The sequence below is a fragment of the Amphibalanus amphitrite genome, unplaced genomic scaffold (assembly GCF_019059575.1).
Source record: "Amphibalanus amphitrite isolate SeventyFive unplaced genomic scaffold, NRLGWU_Aamphi_draft 000255F_arrow, whole genome shotgun sequence".
Classification (NCBI taxonomy): Eukaryota; Metazoa; Arthropoda; class Thecostraca; order Balanomorpha; family Balanidae; genus Amphibalanus; species Amphibalanus amphitrite.
Genome location: NW_024881750.1, coordinates 540,302 through 559,793, shown reverse-complemented (window position 1 = coordinate 559,793; position 19,492 = coordinate 540,302). Strand labels below are relative to the sequence as shown.

Here is a 19,492-nt window from a genome sequence, read left to right as displayed (position 1 = left end):
TGCTGACCGGGTCCAATTCCAGGTTGCGGTTGGCCTCAGTTTATTTGTGGGCGGTCGGAGTGCTGAGTTAGCTCATTTCCGGGGCTAAAAATAAGAAGTTTCTGTAGTTCATCCATCGAGTTACAAGTCACGCCAGCGACCCGTCAAAAGACAATATTCCAAGATATACAAGTTTAAACCCGTCAATTGCTGGGTACTACGATATCCATCATATGCTGAGGGGTGGGTGGGTGGGGGGACGTTCAACACTGCCAGCGAGACAGAAAAGGGCAAAGACGAAAGCTCGTGACGAGATGCTTCCGACGAGTATCCCCAGTTACAATTTTCAAGTCACAGGTCGGATCCAAGTCAGGTCAAACACCCGAAATTGGGTTTTCAGTAGCATGGACTTCAAGATATAGTACTGGGTGGGGAAGGGGGGGGGGGCATCCCTCGTCATAAACTCAATTGAGCTTGATTGTGTAAAATGCATCGTCAAGATGGTACACGTCACACGAGTGTCAGGTTCATGCAGGAGACAATTTGCAAAGGTCAAGGTCAGGGTCACACCAAACAGATGACCCCTCCCCCGCAAAAAAGTTGGCATTCACGATACATGACACGTGTTTATTGAGTAATTTTGGTCGTAGAATTTGATGGTGACATTCATTTTATCATACCGCAGAATTCAATGGTGACATCCATTTTATCATACGAGTACGGATACGGGCATTGCTAACCCTTTTTTGTCATTTGAGGGCAGATTATATTTTATTCGGCAAATGAGAAAACACAAAGTAATATAGATACAACCGGGGGCAAGTTATCAGATACCTACCCTGCAAAAGACACTGCAGAACAATTTCCCGTAAAGGAAAACCAGTGGCATCTGTATCTCCTCTAGATAAAACCTGCCACAGCAGTATGATCAAGGAACCTATTACGGCGGATCTGAAAGCGTTTTTAATCGTTACAGCTTTCTCTGTTCCCGAGCCACGACATTTATCAAAATGCCAACAGAAGAATGCATCTCGGATAAATCGTTACGCTGAAGTTACAATTAACACCCTATCTTAGCACCTTCTGCATTGCAATTATTTATCGGTTGTGGTTATTTACCACGCGGCTCAGGAGCTTAATTATAGCTGGGAACAGGCGTAAAAACGTCCCCCGCCATTTGGTGGTCAGATGGACCAGCATCTTCGAGAAGTGCTCGAAGCACGAACAGATAAACAAAGTATCCGTGACCAGATAGGTACGCTATTCGTGGAAAAACATGATTTGTTAGGTTTTAGTATATTCAAATTAAATTGTTATCATTTTTCAGTTGTTGAACAGTTAATTACTACGTTAACAAAGAACACGATATCAATTAAGGAAGACAAGCGTCAATACAGTGTCACATTCACAGGCAAAACAGCCATCCGAGGCACTCTAAGTTTCCTTCGTCTAATAAGCCACTATCAAAGCATTAGCACCAAGCCAATAGGGCGAGCCGGCCGGCGGTAAGCACAGTCGACCGTACCGACAGAGCAACATCCGACGCGAAAAGACACTTACATTTACGACACCAGCGCAATAAGGCTACCTTTCGCAGCTGAAGAGAGCCCGCAGGGGCATATAGAATATGTCCAATGTCGTCCCGTGAATATAGTTAAAATATACACAATAGGCCAGTCGCAAAAATCCCAAACTATCCAAGCACGCGAACATCCACAAAGTAAAGTGTGTGGCAATTTTAAATCTGAAGATGAAAATGGTAAAGAAATACTAAAATCAATAACACACATCGGTCAACTTGTAAGACAAAAGTGAGAGCGTCTTCCGTAAAGCCGCTTCGCGAGTGGATAAATTAATACTTTCACTGAAAACAGAGTCATTCTCGCAAGCACGCATTACGGCACTAACAGGCACTACGCGTACCACCCAGTAGCGGACGCCGGTGCCGGGCCGAACTGCAGGCGCTCAATTGCATAGATGGTTAGTGATGGGCCGGCCGCGCTCTGACGGCTGCCCCCTCCCCCCTCCCCACTCCCACCACGTGACCGGGGCCGTGTCGTCACACCGTCGGAGGGGGCGCGAGGCTACCCTCGGGCCGCCAGCCGGCCGTGACCGTGAGCCAGTCACCCACTCCCACTACACCTCAGGACTAGATTAGTGCCGTGACCTGTGGCCGGTGGGCACGATTCGGACTTTCTATCGGCACTCACGGGGATCGCGGTACAACTGGCCGGTTTAGTGACACGGCAGTTCATCGCTGCCCGACCCTCCGTACCGAACTGATAGCGGAACGAACGCAGTGCGATGATACCCGTCACACACCGACCAGCCACGGTACAGAGGCCAGCACAGACAGAGAAAGAGAGACGGAAGCCTGCCACTGTTACACACACATTATTCACACAGACACGCAGACGTGGTCGAGGCGCCACAGTTGTAGATGTGATGGTGAGACTCGTTAATAAATACCTTCGACGGCTCGGCGGCTCCGTATCGTTACGCGAATTGATAAGACACACGGAGCAGCAGTTTACGGTGGGACCCCGGCCACTCTCTGTAGGGGTGTGGAGCGCCCCGAGGCTGTGGCCATACCGTTTGTGAGTGAGTGGGTTACCGTGCGGCGAAAGAGGCGGCTTCACGTCAACGTCACTGTTCCGAGATGGTTCACTTCTCGAAAGTGAGTCGGGACACCTTGCGGCTCTTGTCGGCCTTGGGCGGCGCCGGCTGCGCGCCCGCCGCGATGTGCCGCGAGTACAGACTGTGGGAGCGAGAGGATCGGTCAGTCAGAGTCAGACCCACATAGCTAGCGAACTGAGGTCCCAAACTATACACTCAGGCATATTTACATCCGGTTATCAACGATATCAAAACCGTTACCGATATCAATTGTTACCGCCCCGTCGCCATTCGGTACTCACATGCGGTACGTGTCGGAGCGGATGTACTCGATGACGTGGCTGACACCGAGCTCCAGCTGATCGGCGATCGGCACCACCCACGGGTTGTCGTCCATACGCAGCACGCACTTACTGCCAGTGAGCTCCAAATTACCTGGCCGACGAGAACATAAAGGTGTCAGCGAGCAGGGACAAGCAGACTTTTCGATCAGGGGCGAGCGAGCAGACGTCCAGCACCCGTAGTCGAGAGCAGTTAGTCAATTAACCCGCGCCCTGCTGGGGGGGGGGGGGTGTTTGAACACCCCCCCCTTGTGGTTTTTCGCGAATATCTCAAAAACGGCGGCGCGGAGCGCCGCCGTTTTTGGTACACCTTATCATGCATCAATTCTACACACGTTGTGAAAATTTCAGACCAAGGTCATTCAAGGTCAGGTCACCAGGTCACTTGAAGTGACCTCACCTCATAAAAAGTTTCAATGTCTGTCATAGCTACACCGAGTGACCGATCGCTTTGAAACTTTCAGCGATTGCTAAGAGCAATAGCATGTACAAAATGTATATCTCATAATTTTGATATCGATGACCTAAGGTCAGGTCAATTTTGCGACCTCCCCATTATAAGTCAATGGGAGAAAATTGAAATGCACCTCTTTTGGACGAAAGACATTATAAACACTCCCAAACACTGAATTACAAGTGGTTTAGACACACTGAACATGAAAATGGTGTCCGTGACCCCTGTTTATGCCCTGAGGTCATCTTAGGTCACGAATGGTATCTAACAGTTTTTCGCAAATAACTTTTGATAGAGGCATGCTAGAGCGATGAAAACGCCTTAGATGTGTTCAGCTCGACGATACGGATCGACTGATATGCAACATGACCCTTTCCGGTCAGGTCATGACCTTGACCTGAGGTCAAATTTTCAAGTTGACCTTTCAAGGTCAAGTTATAGTTCATTCGATGCGTCTTGACGAGAGGAACACGATGCCGGTAAAAGTAAGCTCGTTCAAGGCTTGGGTCAAAAGTAATTGCAGAAAAACTGTTTCCGAAAAAATCGGCTATTTTTGCAGTTTTTGCCCCCTGCAGGCAAAACCGTTGACGTTAGGTCAAATCTGAGAAAATTACTCAGAAAGGGCGCTAATAGGGCTATCGAATGCGCTTTTCCGCGGCGCTGTAGCTCTATTGGTTCCCGAGTTATGCGTTGGCTTCTTGGAAATTGTCGACATTCGACCTGGAAATCGGCGAAATTTTGCCTTCAATGACCTCTGGTGACCTGACCTTTGACCTGACCAAAAAATTGACCGAAGTGATTTCCTCATTATTTTTGACGCTCTTTCGAACGCCGCCTTCCGCGTATCGCTACGTGGCCCAGGAGCCGAGTTAGAAGGGGGGGGGGGGGGTGTTCAAACACCCCCCCCCCCCCCAGCAGGGCGTGGAAATCCAGGACCCCCAGCCGGGCGCGGGTTAAGCGGCATCCGGACAACACCTCGCATCCGTCACAACACCACCATCACACGTAGCTGCTTAATAAGACCAAATAAGACCCAAATAAGACCGTACAACCGATATTCAGACAGCCAAATGCCCTGCTAGGTCTACAGTCGTCGGCAGAGGGCAGCGCGCTCGCTGATCTAGCGACAAGCTCACAGATTTCTTACAACACACTCTCCGATCTCTAACAACACGCTCACCGATCTTCAGCGACACGCCCGCGATCTCTGACGACACACTCACCGATATCCAACAACACGCACACCGATCTTTGGCTGAGGAGGGCAGGCAGTGGCGGCGGATTCGATTTTGGCGGGGGGGGGGGGGCAAGATCCCAGACCGAGATGATATCATAGGTGGATCAGAAAGGCGGTTTCGAGACTGCTGGTACATACCCCCCCCAAAAAAGTCTCCAAAATCCGAAACTCCTCGGATTTTTATTCCCTACGTACCTACTGCTGAGCAGTTGAAATCAAGAACACTTGTAAGAGTTTTATTATAAGAAAACATATTTTTGTCGAGTTAGGGCGTTGCGGGAAAGTAATAACTATCAATTTCCCCTCCCTGGATCCGCCAATGTACGATGTAACGATTTTTGTATCGCTGTATTAGAAAAAATTCTAACGGGAAAAATTGTGCCATAGGCCGATGGCATATCAGATGTTGAAGAACGGAACTAAACTCAAGGAAAAAGGTGAGCGCTATTTTTCAATGACGTAATTCAGTACCATTTTCTCTGTTCATTTTACATTCAACTTCCGTTCAACGTTCCCTTAAGAAGTATTTCTGAGACAGATATCAACTGAAGCTATAGCTCATAGCATGAGAAGACCGCTTACCATAAATTCAGAGACAAACGGTCGCAACTAAGCCTGTTGGGACAGTGATCCGCCAGCTAAACCCACCCCAAGGAAGTGGTTTGTAAACTAAGCTCACCGAGACGGACTGTCTCGGTTTATAAAGCAAGCCTACAGCGAGGCTTAAATAAGGCCCAAACGCTCGTCGGGCTAGCGTGAGGGAACGGAGGGCTGAGGTAAGGGAGCGGCGGGCTAGGGCGAAGGGGGAGCGGCGGGCTAGGGCGAAGAAACGGAGGACTGGGACGAGGAGCCAGAAGCTGTGAGTGGGCGTTATTTCATTAGGGCCTTAGGGTACGCTGACTGCGGTAAGGTCGACATTATCACACCTAATTTTGACACCACGTCTACCGGTTACTCGAGAATCGGCCGCCAGTGATATTTGCAAAGACGACGCAGTCAGCTCAGGGCCTAAGGTGGCTTTAATTACAGTTTGGCATGCCAAACGACCTGAGTACAGCCACTCTGTGGTCAAAACTATTAGGAGCAGACCTCACCGCAAAGTAAGACAAGGGTCGAGGTCCTTGCCACTGCCATCTATAAGTGCCATTGTAGACTTGGACCTCGCTGGCTTGACCCACTGGAAGGTGGTAGATATCGGACGCTTTGGGGCATATTCATTTTTCCAAAATGTTTTATATTTCGCTTTCGTGTCCAATGCTATTCTATAGCCAGCCTTTTCTATTAAACGTGGTTTGTTATCTTTTTTTTTGCAAAAAAAAAAAAAACAATTTCGTCAATTTCGGAAGCTCTGAGAGGGAGAAATGCGCCAAACAACATTCCTGAATCCGCCAAATGCTGACCACAATGCTCTGTTGGCAAGGCAACCTTACTGAGCGCTCAAATGGCTGGGTCTATTGTGGGGCTATTATGCCGAATGACCTCGTCTATTGACTTTACAACTTTGATGTGATCCAGGGAGGGTTGAAACCTATAGAGAAGGGCTTCTTTTTGTCGCGTGATCGCGCAACGTTTGATCCACAGATGGCTTCAGGAAAAGTGATCATGAAATCCATTCGTCTGTTTTCGAGTGAGAGGGAGGCCCACTAATGGTTAATGCCCCCCCCCCCCAAAAAAAAAACTTCCCAACTTTATTTTTTACTAATTTCATGGTGAAAACTGAAATAAAGCAGATACTGAGGTGTAATCATCCAGGCTTTTTCACTGGCCCCACATTAGCCTCGGAATGCCCAAAGCGGATGTCTGATGACTGGCCTTCTTTGGGTATCATACCATGCGTTGGTCAATGTGTGCCACCGCGGTGCTCACTGCTCACCATTGTACATATGCACTGGAAACTGTTGCGCCCAAAAAAGTTAGAGGAGTGGCTTATACGAAAACTCATCAGTCCTAACTACCCGCAAGCGAATGGCAATCCCTTCCGTCTCCGCTCGCCTGAGATTTGGAATTTACAAAATAGCGGCAAACGACCACTGAAGGTCGGAGTTGCGTCTCTTGCACACTTAGAATGTCTCAAAATCGAAGCTGGAAGGACAAAAAACTGCTTTAAAGTGGAAATCGTTGGCATTTACATGTATTCCAAAGTAACGGTTAGACAAACTGTATGGGCACATAGGTACAATATTAGGTTATGGAAATTTCCCCATGTTTAGGGTACAAATTATGGAGGGGCAAAATATACGTTTGCCACTCCTTCAAAAGTTTCTTAGGTGACAATGCTTCCTCTGCCGCCCCGTATCCGTCGCCCCTAAAAGCGGCCATTTAAGGCCTGGGTTGCCGCTGCGTCACGTAGACGCTTATATTGCCTCTAATAAAACGAGTTTGAGGGGAAGGAAACTTCTATTGAATGCAAACGCTTGTCATTTAAGAAAGGCAACGTATGATAAAGTATATGGGCACCTGATAGCATCTTCAGATGATCGAACAAAATTAATGTATGGCTTCTTGTCAAAGTTTTATGTCACAAATTATGGGGGGGGGGGGAAGATACTTTTGCCCCCACGAGTTCCAGGGGGGCAGCTGCCCCCTCTGCCCCCCCCGAATCCGCCGCCCCTGAGGGCAGGCGTTCACCCATCTCAGCGGTATGCTCATGTCTGATCTCCAGCGGCATGCTCACTGATCTTTGGCTGCGTAGGGAAGGCGCTTACCGATTTCCGGCGGCAGCACGGTCAGCCGGTTACCCTGGATGTGCAGCTCGCGCAGTCGGTTCAGCGAGCCCACCTCCTTGGGAATCTCCAGCAGATCGTTCTCCCTCAGCACCAGCTGACAGACAGGAAAGAGTGTGTGTGCACGGATACAAAGCGCAAACATTTGGTAGATGAAAGCAAAACGTTAGCGGGAAGAAAAAAAATGAACAAAAAGAAGCTCTTCGTAAAGAAAATCAAGAGTGCGGTAAACGCTAGTAATAAATCACAGGGGACGCTCGATATAATTGATAGCCGACTTCAACATCAGGTCTTGAAAGAATAAACAATAAAAACATATCCTGTGTGCACTAAGTAACACTGGCAGCAAAAACGACATAACATAAGCTAGAACCTAGTCCCTGGATAAGGTGACTATCCGGTCAGTGACCGCCACACACCACGTCTTTTACACCTGAGGTTGTAAGCACCCTGATCACCACTCCGGAGGGCAGCAACCCCTGGCACGGCTACCCAAGACGCGGCACGTCGCCCCGACTTACGATCTGCAGGTTCTTCAGCAGCTTCACGTCAGGTGGCAGGTACTCGAGGTCGTTGTCGCCCAGGAACAGCGCGCGCAGACTCTCTGTACGGGAGGAGAGAGCGTGAGGGCGGCGGTAATAGCGATTAGCGGGGGTAATAAACCTAAATCTGACATTCACAGCATCGGCCACAAACAAAGGTTTTACGTTCTATATACGGGATTGCAAAGCCACGGCAGGGAGCGACCGCTGGCGCCCCCTACCGCGCTGAGTGACACTCCCTGATAAATACATCGAAATTAACTTATCTCTGGGCGAGATAACATTACAATGAAATGGCGATGACGTCAGAGAATCGACGCTGGCCATTATCATGCCAATGCAGTGTTGAGTTGTTGACTATATGATAACCGTGTTTTGAATTCCACACAGTTTGCTTCCTACCAGAGCCCAGTCGCCAGCGTAGGGCAGCAGCACACCACCCACCCGGCCTGGTTCTAGGCCGAGCAACTCACCGATCATGAAGAAGTTGCCTGGTAGGCTGTTCTCCGTGAGGTTGTTGTAGGTGAGGTCCAACACCTCCAGCACGGGGAAAGCTCCAAACCCGCGCGGCAGCGTGCTGAGCTTATTCATCCTACAAAGCGAGGAAATTAGTTCATTTCAGAAATTGCGCGGAAATGAGAAGTGGTGCAAACGATATAACATTACAAGAGAATCTATTACCCGCATAGCTATCAGTTTCATTTCTGACGACAAAATTAAACGCAAGATCGTCATGTAGCATGACAATCACGTGATGTCTGCCGCGGCCGTTCAACCCACCCAAGATTCAAGATGCGCAGCTTGGGCAGCGACGACAGCGAAGTGGGCAGCTCCTCGATGTGGTTGTTGAAGAGGTTGAGGATCTCCAGGTTCTCCAGGTCGGCCAGACTAGGCGGAATCAGACTGATCCTGTTGTGGCTCAGGCTGAGCCGCGTCAGGTTGGTCATGCGCACTGCGGACAATACCATCAGGTGTCATTGCACTGTCTCTGTTCATAAACTGCACAATTCATCACCAAGAGAGCCGACCGCCATCGCAGCAACAACACAGGAAGGAGCATTGTGCGTCACATCATTATCTTTAAAAAATAACTGCTTTTAGTGAGTTCACTGTATTTATCGATGCAGCCAATGATAATAGAAAGGCACCGTTCCTAAAAAGTGTTTCTTCGTAACATGTTCCTCCGTTCCTACGAAACACGACTTCCGTCATTTGTTTCTCCATTGCTCTGTAGCTGCAGTGTAACCACAATATAACCATAACGTAACGTACACACAAAGTAACACCGAATAACTACACATGGCCTTTCCTCCAGTTACAACAGAAAAAAATGATACCATAAGATGTATTATGGTCTTCAGGTTTTAAAAGCAGAATTGTTTAAGTTGACCTTTTAATGTCAAACATTTAACCTTTAGATTTTAGAAGGTTTAATTCACTTGATGCGTTTCGACGAGAGAAAAACGGAATAACTGTAAAATCAATGTCATAAAGCTTTGTGTAAGAAGTTTTTTTGCCAAAAATAACTTTGCCATCATAAAATCAACATCGACTAGGCATTTTTTGCCCTCCTTTGGAGACATACTATTGACCTGGGGTCACATCTGAGAGAACAACACTGAAAAGGCATTAAAAGTGAAAAAGCTCGAAAAGACTTTGAAGAGTCATCAATTGCACAGTTCCTTGACTCTGTAGCTCCACTGGTTCACGAGTTCTCAGCACCAATGGTTCCAAAGGTTTTGCAATCTGCAATACGGGAAATTTGACCTGAGATGATCTCCAATGACTGCAAAATTGCCCTGAATGAAAAACGATGTGCACTGCTTTGAAAGCACTCATTTAGAGCTATCAATCACTTTTCTGTATCTTTCTTTCTTAATTAGTTTTCAGACAAATTGATGCATCAAAAAAGGACCTCCCAACTCCTTGACTCCCTCCAGTCACCACGGCGTTATCACGACAAAATGTCCCGATTTTGGCAATTTTTCACATATCGACTGATAACTTGGTAACAAGAAGAGCTACAGATCCACAGAGAAGCGCATTTGATAGCTCTTTCAAAGCTCTTTCTTAACAATTTTCTCAGATTTAACCCAGGGCTGACGATTCAGCATCAAGTTATCCAGACGGCAAAAAATCTCCAAATGCTGTCATTCTTTAAAAACGATCAGTACTCAAGAACAACTCACATAAGTTTGGTATCTGCTCCAGAGACTCAATCTTCATGTCCACCAGATCAAGCTCCGGGTTTCCTGTTTCTCGTGCCTCCTCCGTCACTTTCTTTATCTTGGATGACATGGTTGAACTGATGACAAGGAGGTGCTGAAAAAGATGTAGGCATTGAAATAAGCTACAAACATAACAAGCATGAGAGCTAAGCTGATGAGCAACTCATCATCTAAAAACATAGAATTGATGATTAATATAAATTTTTAGGGTCTTAAGCTGGTCTTAGAATTGTAATATTTCCTCTTATCATGCACCTAAGCAGAAGTTCCAACCTGTTTTATAAGCTTAGTCCAAACATTTTAAAAGGAAGGATTCACAAAGACAGAGCCCCTGCTAAGCAAAGCTTGTTGCGTTTGCCCTGCCCTCTACCTTCTGATCGTGCAATTCCTGGTCTGTGGCAGAATTTAGACCTCAAACGTTAACACATAGAGATAGCTGCATACAGGTGATCTCCCTCACCGACTCCAGCTCTGGGTAGGGCCAGTGGCCACCCATCAACCACGACCATACCCATCAGGACTCCGGAGGCTCATATCCAGACTGGAAAACATCCATACACTACGCCGGACGCCTGTGAGACCCTCTTGCGCCGAAATTCGTCGCAAGCGATTTTGCGCTGAAATTTCTGTGATTTGCGCCAAAAGTTAGGTGCTCAATGCCCATTTGTGCGAAAATTAAGCCCTTTTTATATAAAGCACATGTGACATGTCATGTGCACATCTACCGATCAAGGCTATATGAACCAGACAGAGTGTTCCGGGGCCTTGTACGCTCTCCCATGTTTGAGCGTCCGAATGAGTTTTTGATTTCCACGGAAACCCAATACCTCAATAGTCTTAGCGCACTCTAGCTTCATGCCGTGAAACAAAGCTGGAGCCGTGAGTTCCGGGGCCACAAATTTGTGCCGATGTTAACCCGCGCCCTGCTGGGGGGGGGGGGGGGGTGTTTGAACACCCCCCCTTGTGGTTTTTCGCGAACGCGCCGCCGTTTTTGGTACACCTTATCATACATCAATTCTACACATGTTGTGAAAATTTCAGACCAAGGTCATTCAAGGTCAGGTCACCAGGTCACTTGAAAAGACCTCACCTCATAAAAAGTTTCAATGTCTGTCATAGCTACACCGAGTGACCGATCGCTTTGAAACTTTCAGCGATTGCTAAGAGCAATAGCATGTACAAAATGTATATCTCAGAATTTTGATATCGATGACCTAAGGTCAGGTCAATTTTGCGACCTCCCCATTATAAGTCAATGGGAGAAAATTGAAATGCGCCTCTTTTGGACGAAAGACATTATAAACACTCCCAAACACTGAATTACAAGTGGTTTAGACACACTGAACATGAAAATGGTGTCCGTGACCCCTGTTTATGCCCTGAGGTCATCTTAGGTCACGAATGGTATCTAACAGTTTTTCGCAAATAACTTTTGATAGAGGCATGCTAGAGCGATGAAAACGCCTTAGATGTGTTCAGCTCGACGATACGGATCGACTGATATGCAACATGACCCTTTCCGGTCAGGTCATGACCTTGACCTGAGGTCAAATTTTCAAGTTGACCTTTCAAGGTCAAGTTATAGTTCATTCGATGCGTCTTGACGAGAGGAACACGATGCCGGTAAAAGTAAGCTCGTACAAGGCTTGGGTCAAAAGTTATTGCAGAAAAACTGTTTCCGAAAAAATCGGCTATTTTTGCAGTTTTTGCCCCCTGCAGGCAAAACCGTTGACGTTAGGTCAAATCTGAGAGAATTACTCAGAAAGGGCGTTAATAGGGCTATCGAATGCGCTTTTCCGCGGCGCTGTAGCTCTATTGGTTCTCGAGTTATGCGTTGGCTTCTTGAAAATTGTCGACATTCGACCTGGAAGTCGGCGAAATTTTGCCTTCAATGACCTCTGGTGACCTGACCTTTGACCTGACCAAAAAATTGACCGAAGTGATTTCCTCATTATTTTTGACGCTCTTTCGAACGCCGCCTTCCGCGTATCGCTACGTGGCCCAGGAGCGGAGTTAGAAGGGGGGGTGTTCAAACACCCCCCCCCCCCCAGCAGGGCGTGGAAATCCAGGACCCCCAGCCGGGCGCGGGTTAATATCGGCGGAGCAGTGTTCGAGGCTGGCGGGAGTCAGCGAGGGCCGGGCAGCGGGACAGCATGTGCTCCGGCACATCACCCTCTTCTCGGCACACGGCACTCGGCACACGGGGCACCGTTTGTCTGGGCACTGCTGGCACGCCGCGGAGTGGAGACAGCCGATTCGGTGCTGTATTCGTATTGGAGCGAGCGGCCCCAGTGGCCCGCCCTCATCTGGTGCACCGAAACGGCATCCTCGGTCCTCTCCGGGGATAGGGAGTGGCGGCGTGCTCCCGAGGAGTGGCTTGAAATGAATAGTGATTCTGAGCAGTTGTTGCGCTCTGCGCCGGACAGTGCGATGCGAGGCCGCACAGTGAACCGCCCTGGTCAGCGAGTGGGCGTTTGAGGGCAGGGCGGCCGCCTGTTTTGCCAGGTCGTGCGCGCTCTCATTCCCCTCGATACCGCAGTGGGCAGGAAACCACTGCGGTATTGCTTAATGACGCTTAGCGATGTTCAACAAGGTCTTCTTTACCTATCTCCACGCCGAGGCATAAATTCGGTGATCGTATTTCGCCAAAAAATTATGCGACCGCCCTGCGCCGAATAAATTCGTCCGCCGCCATGCACTGAATTCGGCGCATGCGAAGTTACGCCGGACGTGCGCTGAAATTTTTGGCGCAATCCCGCCACTACGCCGGACATATTCAGCATAACGTGTATTTTTTCCAGTCTGGGCTCATACATTAAGCGGCAAGCGCCCTTCACACTTCCAACCCGGGCCTTCGTAAATGGAATGTCTGCTCTCACCATAATGATAAGGGAGTCCAACACTTTAGGTACCTACTGAGCTACAGGACTGGCAGGTCAATGAAGGGTCAGCTAAGTTATACCAAAACATTGAATGGACATTGGACAGAGATCTTGATTTGTCAGTAACAAAGCATGAGATCAGAGATGTCTGTTGAAACTATGAACCTGAGGGGTGTTCACAACCTCACGGGCACTGCACACTGCTGCGTGCGGCGTGTGCGGTGCGTCCAGCAGGCGTGGGGGTAGGGGATGGGTAGGCGGTTCTGACGTCACGGCTGCGTGCGGTGGACGGTCCGCTGTGGCCAGTCCCGACCGGCCACAGCGATCGCTGTGTGCGGTGACGGAATGCTGACGTAGGGACGCAGTGGGCGGAGCTTGGAGGTGCGGTGACCGCACACAGGGCCCATGAACAGCCCTCTGGAAATGTTCCATTTGGTTGCATCTGATCCATGTTCTGAAGCATGTTCTGAAGCAAAACTGGACCAGCCATGGTAGAAGAAACTGCAGAGAAATAAATGTGCACAATTAGGGCAAATCTTCATCCTTCTAGGAGAAAACTGCTGAGAAAGGGAGATGTTATATTTATAAGGATTAATTAAAAGGCAGCAGACTGAGGTCACCTGCGCATTGTGTGCATTTTACACTGAGAATTTGTGCAGTGAAGGAAACAAAACATCAAATTAGATATTAAAGGATGGTAAATAAAACATTTAAGATCACAAACTCACCCAAAATTGATACACAACAGCAAAAAACAAATTTTACTTATAGGACAAAACACACACGCCCTCGCACTACACTGGCATACAAGGCTAGCAAATATCAACATTCTAATAGACCAGCGTCTGCGAAATGTGATATATTCAATGACGTCATGAGATCTTTGCTCGGAGGCCGGTGGGGGTGGGCACTACGACAACTTATTTTATGAAGGAGCGTGGCGTGAACAATGAAGTTTTTGTAGTTTGATCACTGGCCTACATATCTTCCTCAGTCCACTCCCTGCACGTTACAAGCGAAATCGTGCTTATTTCCTTCCCTATTACCCTTCCTGAGAGCCTTCGATCATGTACCTTTCATGTCGGTGAAGCGGACAGCGAAATGTGGCCTATGGCCTTGATGCTGGTGTGCTTTGTACGCTATAACTCAACCAATGTCACTCAATGACACTGTCGTACGCGGCATCCAATGAAGTCAAGTAACAATTCGGCGTATATTGGCCACCATCACTGACACGACACGTCGCCGGCGAGGCGACAGACGGGACCGGCTCCCGGACGACAGAACCTTACAAAGGTAGCAAAAGCCGGTCGGAGCCGGCCCGGAGCGGCCCCGGGACGGCCGCTGCGTCCGGCAGCATCATCGCGCCCGTTTGCAACGATTGACAACGATGCTGCAAACAATGAAAAAGTGCGTCTGAGGGTGAGACACAACATCCACGGACAACCTGACAGATTATTGGGGGAAAATATCGTCCACGCGATCCGCAAGCATATAAAATGAGGCAACAGCTGTACGACAGCGCCATGAAAAAGAATGGCGTATGAAAATATTATGCAAAGCACCTATATAGTGTCGCGCATAGATCGCCTATTAGAACGCAATGCAGATTTAGATATTAACGTGAGCGCAGCAGACAAAAACCAAAGCAACGAACTCTAAAACGCATGCACACAAATGCAATACAAATACAAAGGGGAAAGCCTATAAAAAAGCAAAATGACGACAAAAACTTATGGCAACGCAATGAGACATGGGCAGTGTTCGGTGTGAACGTTGAAACAGACCGACGACCACGCTTGACGACGCCGACATTGCCACTCGAACACAGCTCACTCTCAGGTATCACCGTTATTCACAGGGCCTACAAGCGGGACACTCGCGGCGACACCCACCAATCACATCGATTTAGTGTACGGAAGCGTACTGCATGGACTAGTGCGGTGGCCGAGCGGACGCCTCGGCACTGGTAGGAAAACATACCGATCCAAGTGCATCAACCCATCGACACAGAAGATTAGTGCATTTTGGGACATACACTGGGTTTCTGTATAAGTAGGTGCGCGGTCGGGTCGTGGCCAGTACTGAAATCCATTGTGGCAGCCTGCGATGGGAGCAGCGAGTAGTATTGGCCCGAGATCAATCCGACGAGACCCACAACAGTGGCCTAGCTAGCACCGACCCGTCCGCGAGCCACCTGCTCGGTCCGCGACGATTACGTTCACAACACGACATCGATTCGTTGACCTCCGATCCCTGGCGCATCCTACCCTCCTTCAGCTCCTGCCAATCACTCGAGAACACGCTTAAACAGTTCAGGTCTGGTGGCAAATCGCTGAACTAGCTTCTATGGAGACCAGTACTGTAGCCAGTAATTTCGCTCGTGACGCTGAGAATCCAACACACAACCGTCTACTATGTGTAAAACGTGAAGCTACGCGGGGCGAGGCTCACAAACGCAACCATGACATGCTATACCCGTCGACGTGCTGCAGCGTCTAAGCAAAGTAGCATCACACAACAGTCCCTGTATTGGCCGGAACTGTTGTTTCCCTACTCTGACCGTTCAGTGACTGCAGTGCAACGTAAATCAGCATGAGAAACGGTTCTCATCACCATGTGAACAGCCGACAAAGTGCACACAAAACGACCATGTGAGGAGCAACATCTTTGGTATACAGCATGGCACGATCGCACGGGATTTTGAAACAAAAACGGACGACATGAGTGAATCTTGCATATAAGCGTAGCACAAGACAACACCAACCTGAGGATTATTAGGGCAACAGTCACTCACTCACTCTCGGCCTACCGTCCCAGCTCAGTCCGCCCTCGCCGGTCGCAACCGAGCTGCGTGTCTCTAAGGTAGCTGGGCAGCACTACCGAGCGCCTCGAGCCGCCCGAGGGACAGTTAGTTCTACCGGCGCTACCCTGCGTGTACACCGCCAGCGAGGGTCGGCATTGGTGCGGCTACAGAGCCTCAGACGAGGTCAGCCGGTCTCTAGCCGGTGCTGGGCTGGGAGCAGTGTCCTGCCCCGCCAGCACCGAGCTGGGGCAGCGTCCCGCCACGCCGGCGCGCCTGGCTCGTCACCGCGGTCCGCCGCGAAAGACTAGAGCGGCCCGGGGCGGTGGTCGTCGGCCGTCGGTCGGACGCCAGAGAAGCTCGCAGCCCGGCCGTCACTAGGAGCCGCTCTGGCCCTGGTCGCCGCCGCCGCCGCCAGCACTGCCGCCGCCTCCTCCTCCCCCGGCGCCGCCCGTTCCCGACGCCCCAGAGGGACCGGCCGCCTGCGGGTTACTGCCGGCGTCTGCGGCAGAAACACCGATTAAAGATAAATATCAACGAGCAAAACAATGGCAGTCACAGCACCGGTACAGGCAGCGACTGTTACGGTGAAGGCCACCCATTATCTTCTCGGAAAGAAGCACGGTCAAATATGACAGATACGCAACGCATCATGCCGAGTTGCATCTAAATTATAATAAAATATTCCAGCTGATCTTCAAAGTGTATTTAAAGTACGTTCAGCGTAAGGCAGTCGGTTCAGTGGCGTTCTTGAGAGCAAACGTTTCCCTTGTACGTACATGCATATTGCATAAGTACCGCAGTCCCAAACCGTGACACATGAACATGCATCGTCTGGTTGGTGCCCAACCGCGAAGAGCCTAGTTTTAGTAGTAGTTTATTGACACAGTCTCATAACCCTATAACCAAGCCAAGTTTCAGCAAAACTAATCAAGAAACTGCAGAATAAGCGTAAGCGTTACAATTTTGACACTTTTTGTTTGGCACGCAGCACGTGCCGGCACGGCCATCCATGTGCATCAATAGCAGCAAATCAAAGTGAATCAATGCTTGAAAGGTCGAGGGAAGGCACAATTTAACGCAGCAGACCGCTTGCTGAACGGTCAAACGGCCGTCGAGATAAGGCTGTGAAAAGCGTCACTGGTGATTACGGAGCGAGCGAAGCGAGTGTAGTCTTTCCTTAGATTAGCGGAAATTTCTGAGTATGAGCGGCCGGCCGTGCGGACGCTTTTGCGAAGCTTATATCTCAGCAACCACTTGACCGATTTACATGCGGTACTTTTTGTAGGGTAGCTTCATTCCTTCTTCCAAGTATTGGACTATTCCTGATGCATGTGGGTGACCCCTTATGCACGTGCCACGTGCAAAACGAAGAGGTGTCAGTTTTGTAATTGTTGCAATATCTCGGTAACTACTTGGCCGATTGCGCTGAAAGTTGGCATGTAGGTAGGCACCCACTAGGCACTGCATATCCATGTGCCAGAGTTGGGGTGCTGCAGCACGTGCGCACGTGCAGGGGTCGTTTCCAGATCTCGAGAACGGCTCGACTGATTGCGCTCAAATTTGGTACACAGTTAGGGACCGGTTAGTAGGGTGCCGTGCACAAGTCAGTTGGGACCCATTTTGCACGTGCGCACGTGCAGGGTGTCGTTTTCAGATCTCCAGAACGGCTGGGCCGATTGTGCCCAAATTTGGCACTTCGCTAGAGACCGGTTAGTAGGGTGCCGTGCACAAGTCAGTTGGAGATACCCCCTCGCAATTTTGCACGTGCAAGGCCCACCCTCTCGCTCGCTCCGTTAGTCGCCCAATATTAAGGCGTTATACTGGTGGTTGGGTTAGGACGGACAGTTCATACTGGGATGTTCCCGTTAAACCTCAGTTGAGCTCGCTAGCTCGATGCAATCGCTGGTTCTTTCATAACAATTTACGATGTCAAGTGCGCCTACTCCATCACAGCGGACACACCACCGGGCACCGACTTTTGCCTCAAAAGACTCAAACTCAAAAAGACTCAAAACTAACTCAAAAGAGCGGGCACCCAGGGCGGGACAGAAGGGACTCTACACGCTACTCACCTGAACAGGACATCTTCTCCATCTGGCCGGGAAGGTCGGCCGTCGATGTGCTGGCGTGCTCACCGCGGATGTCCGGCAGGGCGTTCCTGCGGCCGGCGCGGCCCGTCGACGCAAACTCCTGCAGCGCCTCGTCCATCTCACCCATGTCAGGCTGGCTGACCGCCACTGCCAACAGAAGATAAGACATAAGTATATTGTGAGTCTCAGGCTGGCTGACCACCACTGCCAACAGAAGATAAGACATAAGTATATGGTTTCATCAGGCTGGCTGACTGCCACTGTTAACAGCGCACACACACATGTATATGGCTCGTCCTGCCATGTGAAAGACATTCTTCTTAAAATGGGGATGGTTGAGAGGTTAATGGTTATGGTATCGCTGCCGTTCAAAGGCAAAACCTACTAGGTACATTCGGGTGATCTCTGGCCCAGATATGGCCTCTGACCCGACCCAATGTAATAGTTTTTGCCTTTGAACGGCAGATCAGTGATTGGTCACTTGGAAATAACGACTTTCATATCTGAACATTTCACGACTCATCACAATTTTTTCATAAAGCAAAAAACACTATCAATTGCATGTTTGTAGCATACATATTAAGCTGCCGGCTGCCTCAAGGTGACAGTCTCACCCCACCTCTGAGGCCTGAGCTCTGACTGTACACTCGGAAGTGTGATGCAAGTGCAACCCCCTGCTTTAGGGGTACTTATTATCTTAACGACTACCGAAAGACTACCCAAGACACACTTGAGCATAGCAAATTCAAAATTTTAAGGTTGCATGATGCGTAATAAGCTCAAAGCCTCGTTCTTATCATGCAGTGTTGGAAATCTAAAATTGAAATGATTGAACATCTTACAGATTGGGATCGAGTTTGAGTTAAAAATGCAATCATAAGCAATAACTTACAATCGCCGTTTTAGGGCGTAGCACTAAAGTAAGTTTATATCTTGACGTTTAAGGGCGATTGGACTTGAAAACTATGGACATATTCAATCAATATTAAGCACTGAAATTATCGGATATTCAAATTTGGAATAATTGATTCACATTTATACACACACTGCCTGCACCGCCTCAAAGAAGAATGCACATGCAACTGTTCACAGGACAATTTTTCAGAAGTACCACTAGCTGCATTTTCATTATTTTGTGCAGCCTATTTGCTGTTTAACCTGACGTCATCAGAATAGCGTTTGGCCATTGGTTAATAATTGCTATCGAGAACCTGAGAGTATTCTTCAAGACAGAGGGTAGCTGGCGCAGCAGAGACGTAAAGTGGCGAAAACCATTTTTTTATGGAAATTAAATAGGCTTGAGTGACGCGATCTGTAGGGCATTTAGGTTTTGAGTTTCGGAGGAATTTTGGTGAGAATCGTTTTATTTGAATAAAGAATTGACCAATTCAGCTATAAGCATTACCAAGGCTATATAAACCTGAGCATTACCCAGAGCTAAGTTCCTCATCACAGCTCTTGAGAGTTGAGGTCATCTTGATCTTCTTGCGAATACCTATGCAGGAAAGGTAGGTAGGTAGGCCTGGCATACCAATACCCACATATCCAAGGGCATACCGGTAAACCTACCTCCTATATTCATTTTTTCCTCAGC

At 48.9% G+C, this 19,492-nt stretch overlaps 2 protein-coding genes across 3 annotated transcripts; both read right to left on the bottom strand.

Annotated features, from left to right (window-relative positions):
- Positions 1–1,259: 1,259 nt before the first annotated feature.
- On the bottom strand, positions 1,260–13,813 carry LOC122386526 (ras suppressor protein 1-like). Of its 2 annotated transcripts, none has more exons than XM_043375803.1 (8): positions 13,731–13,813; positions 10,082–10,214; positions 8,673–8,844; positions 8,366–8,484; positions 7,872–7,954; positions 7,333–7,447; positions 2,898–3,030; positions 1,260–2,737 (listed from the first exon to the last, which is right to left on the bottom strand). In XM_043375803.1, the coding sequence occupies exons 2-8, from the start codon at positions 10,188–10,190 to the stop codon at positions 2,644–2,646; spliced, it is 825 nt and encodes a 274-aa protein (XP_043231738.1). In that variant the 5' UTR covers positions 10,191–10,214; positions 13,731–13,813; the 3' UTR covers positions 1,260–2,643. The 2 variants fall into 2 exon arrangements, with proteins under 2 accessions (XP_043231738.1, XP_043231737.1); XM_043375802.1 differs by lacking the exon at positions 13,731–13,813 and adding an exon at positions 13,000–13,025.
- Positions 13,814–14,204: 391 nt separating this feature from the next.
- Positions 14,205–18,931, bottom strand: LOC122386528 (cAMP-dependent protein kinase inhibitor beta-like). Its single transcript, XM_043375806.1, has 3 exons — positions 18,791–18,931; positions 17,881–18,045; positions 14,205–16,307 (listed from the first exon to the last, which is right to left on the bottom strand). The coding sequence occupies exons 2-3, from the start codon at positions 18,023–18,025 to the stop codon at positions 16,183–16,185; spliced, it is 270 nt and encodes an 89-aa protein (XP_043231741.1). The 5' UTR covers positions 18,026–18,045; positions 18,791–18,931; the 3' UTR covers positions 14,205–16,182.
- Between the last annotated feature and the right edge of the window lie 561 nt (positions 18,932–19,492).

Excerpts from the sequence above, each read along its gene's own strand:
- LOC122386526 (XM_043375802.1), bottom strand. Across the intron at positions 8,845-10,081 it reads GGAGCAGATACCAAACTTAT|TGCGCATGACCAACCTGACG; the intron begins GTGAGTTGTTCT and ends TATTGTCCGCAG. Across the intron at positions 3,031-7,332 it reads CGTGCTGCCGCCGGAAATCG|GTAATTTGGAGCTCACTGGC; the intron begins GTAAGCGCCTTC and ends CTCGTCGGCCAG.
- LOC122386528 (XM_043375806.1), bottom strand. The coding sequence starts at position 18,025 with ATGGGTGAGATGGACGAGGCGCTGCAGGAGTTTGCGTCGACGGGCCGC. Across the intron at positions 16,308-17,880 it reads GGAGAAGATGTCCTGTTCAG|ACGCCGGCAGTAACCCGCAG; the intron begins GTGAGTAGCGTG and ends TTTCTGCCGCAG.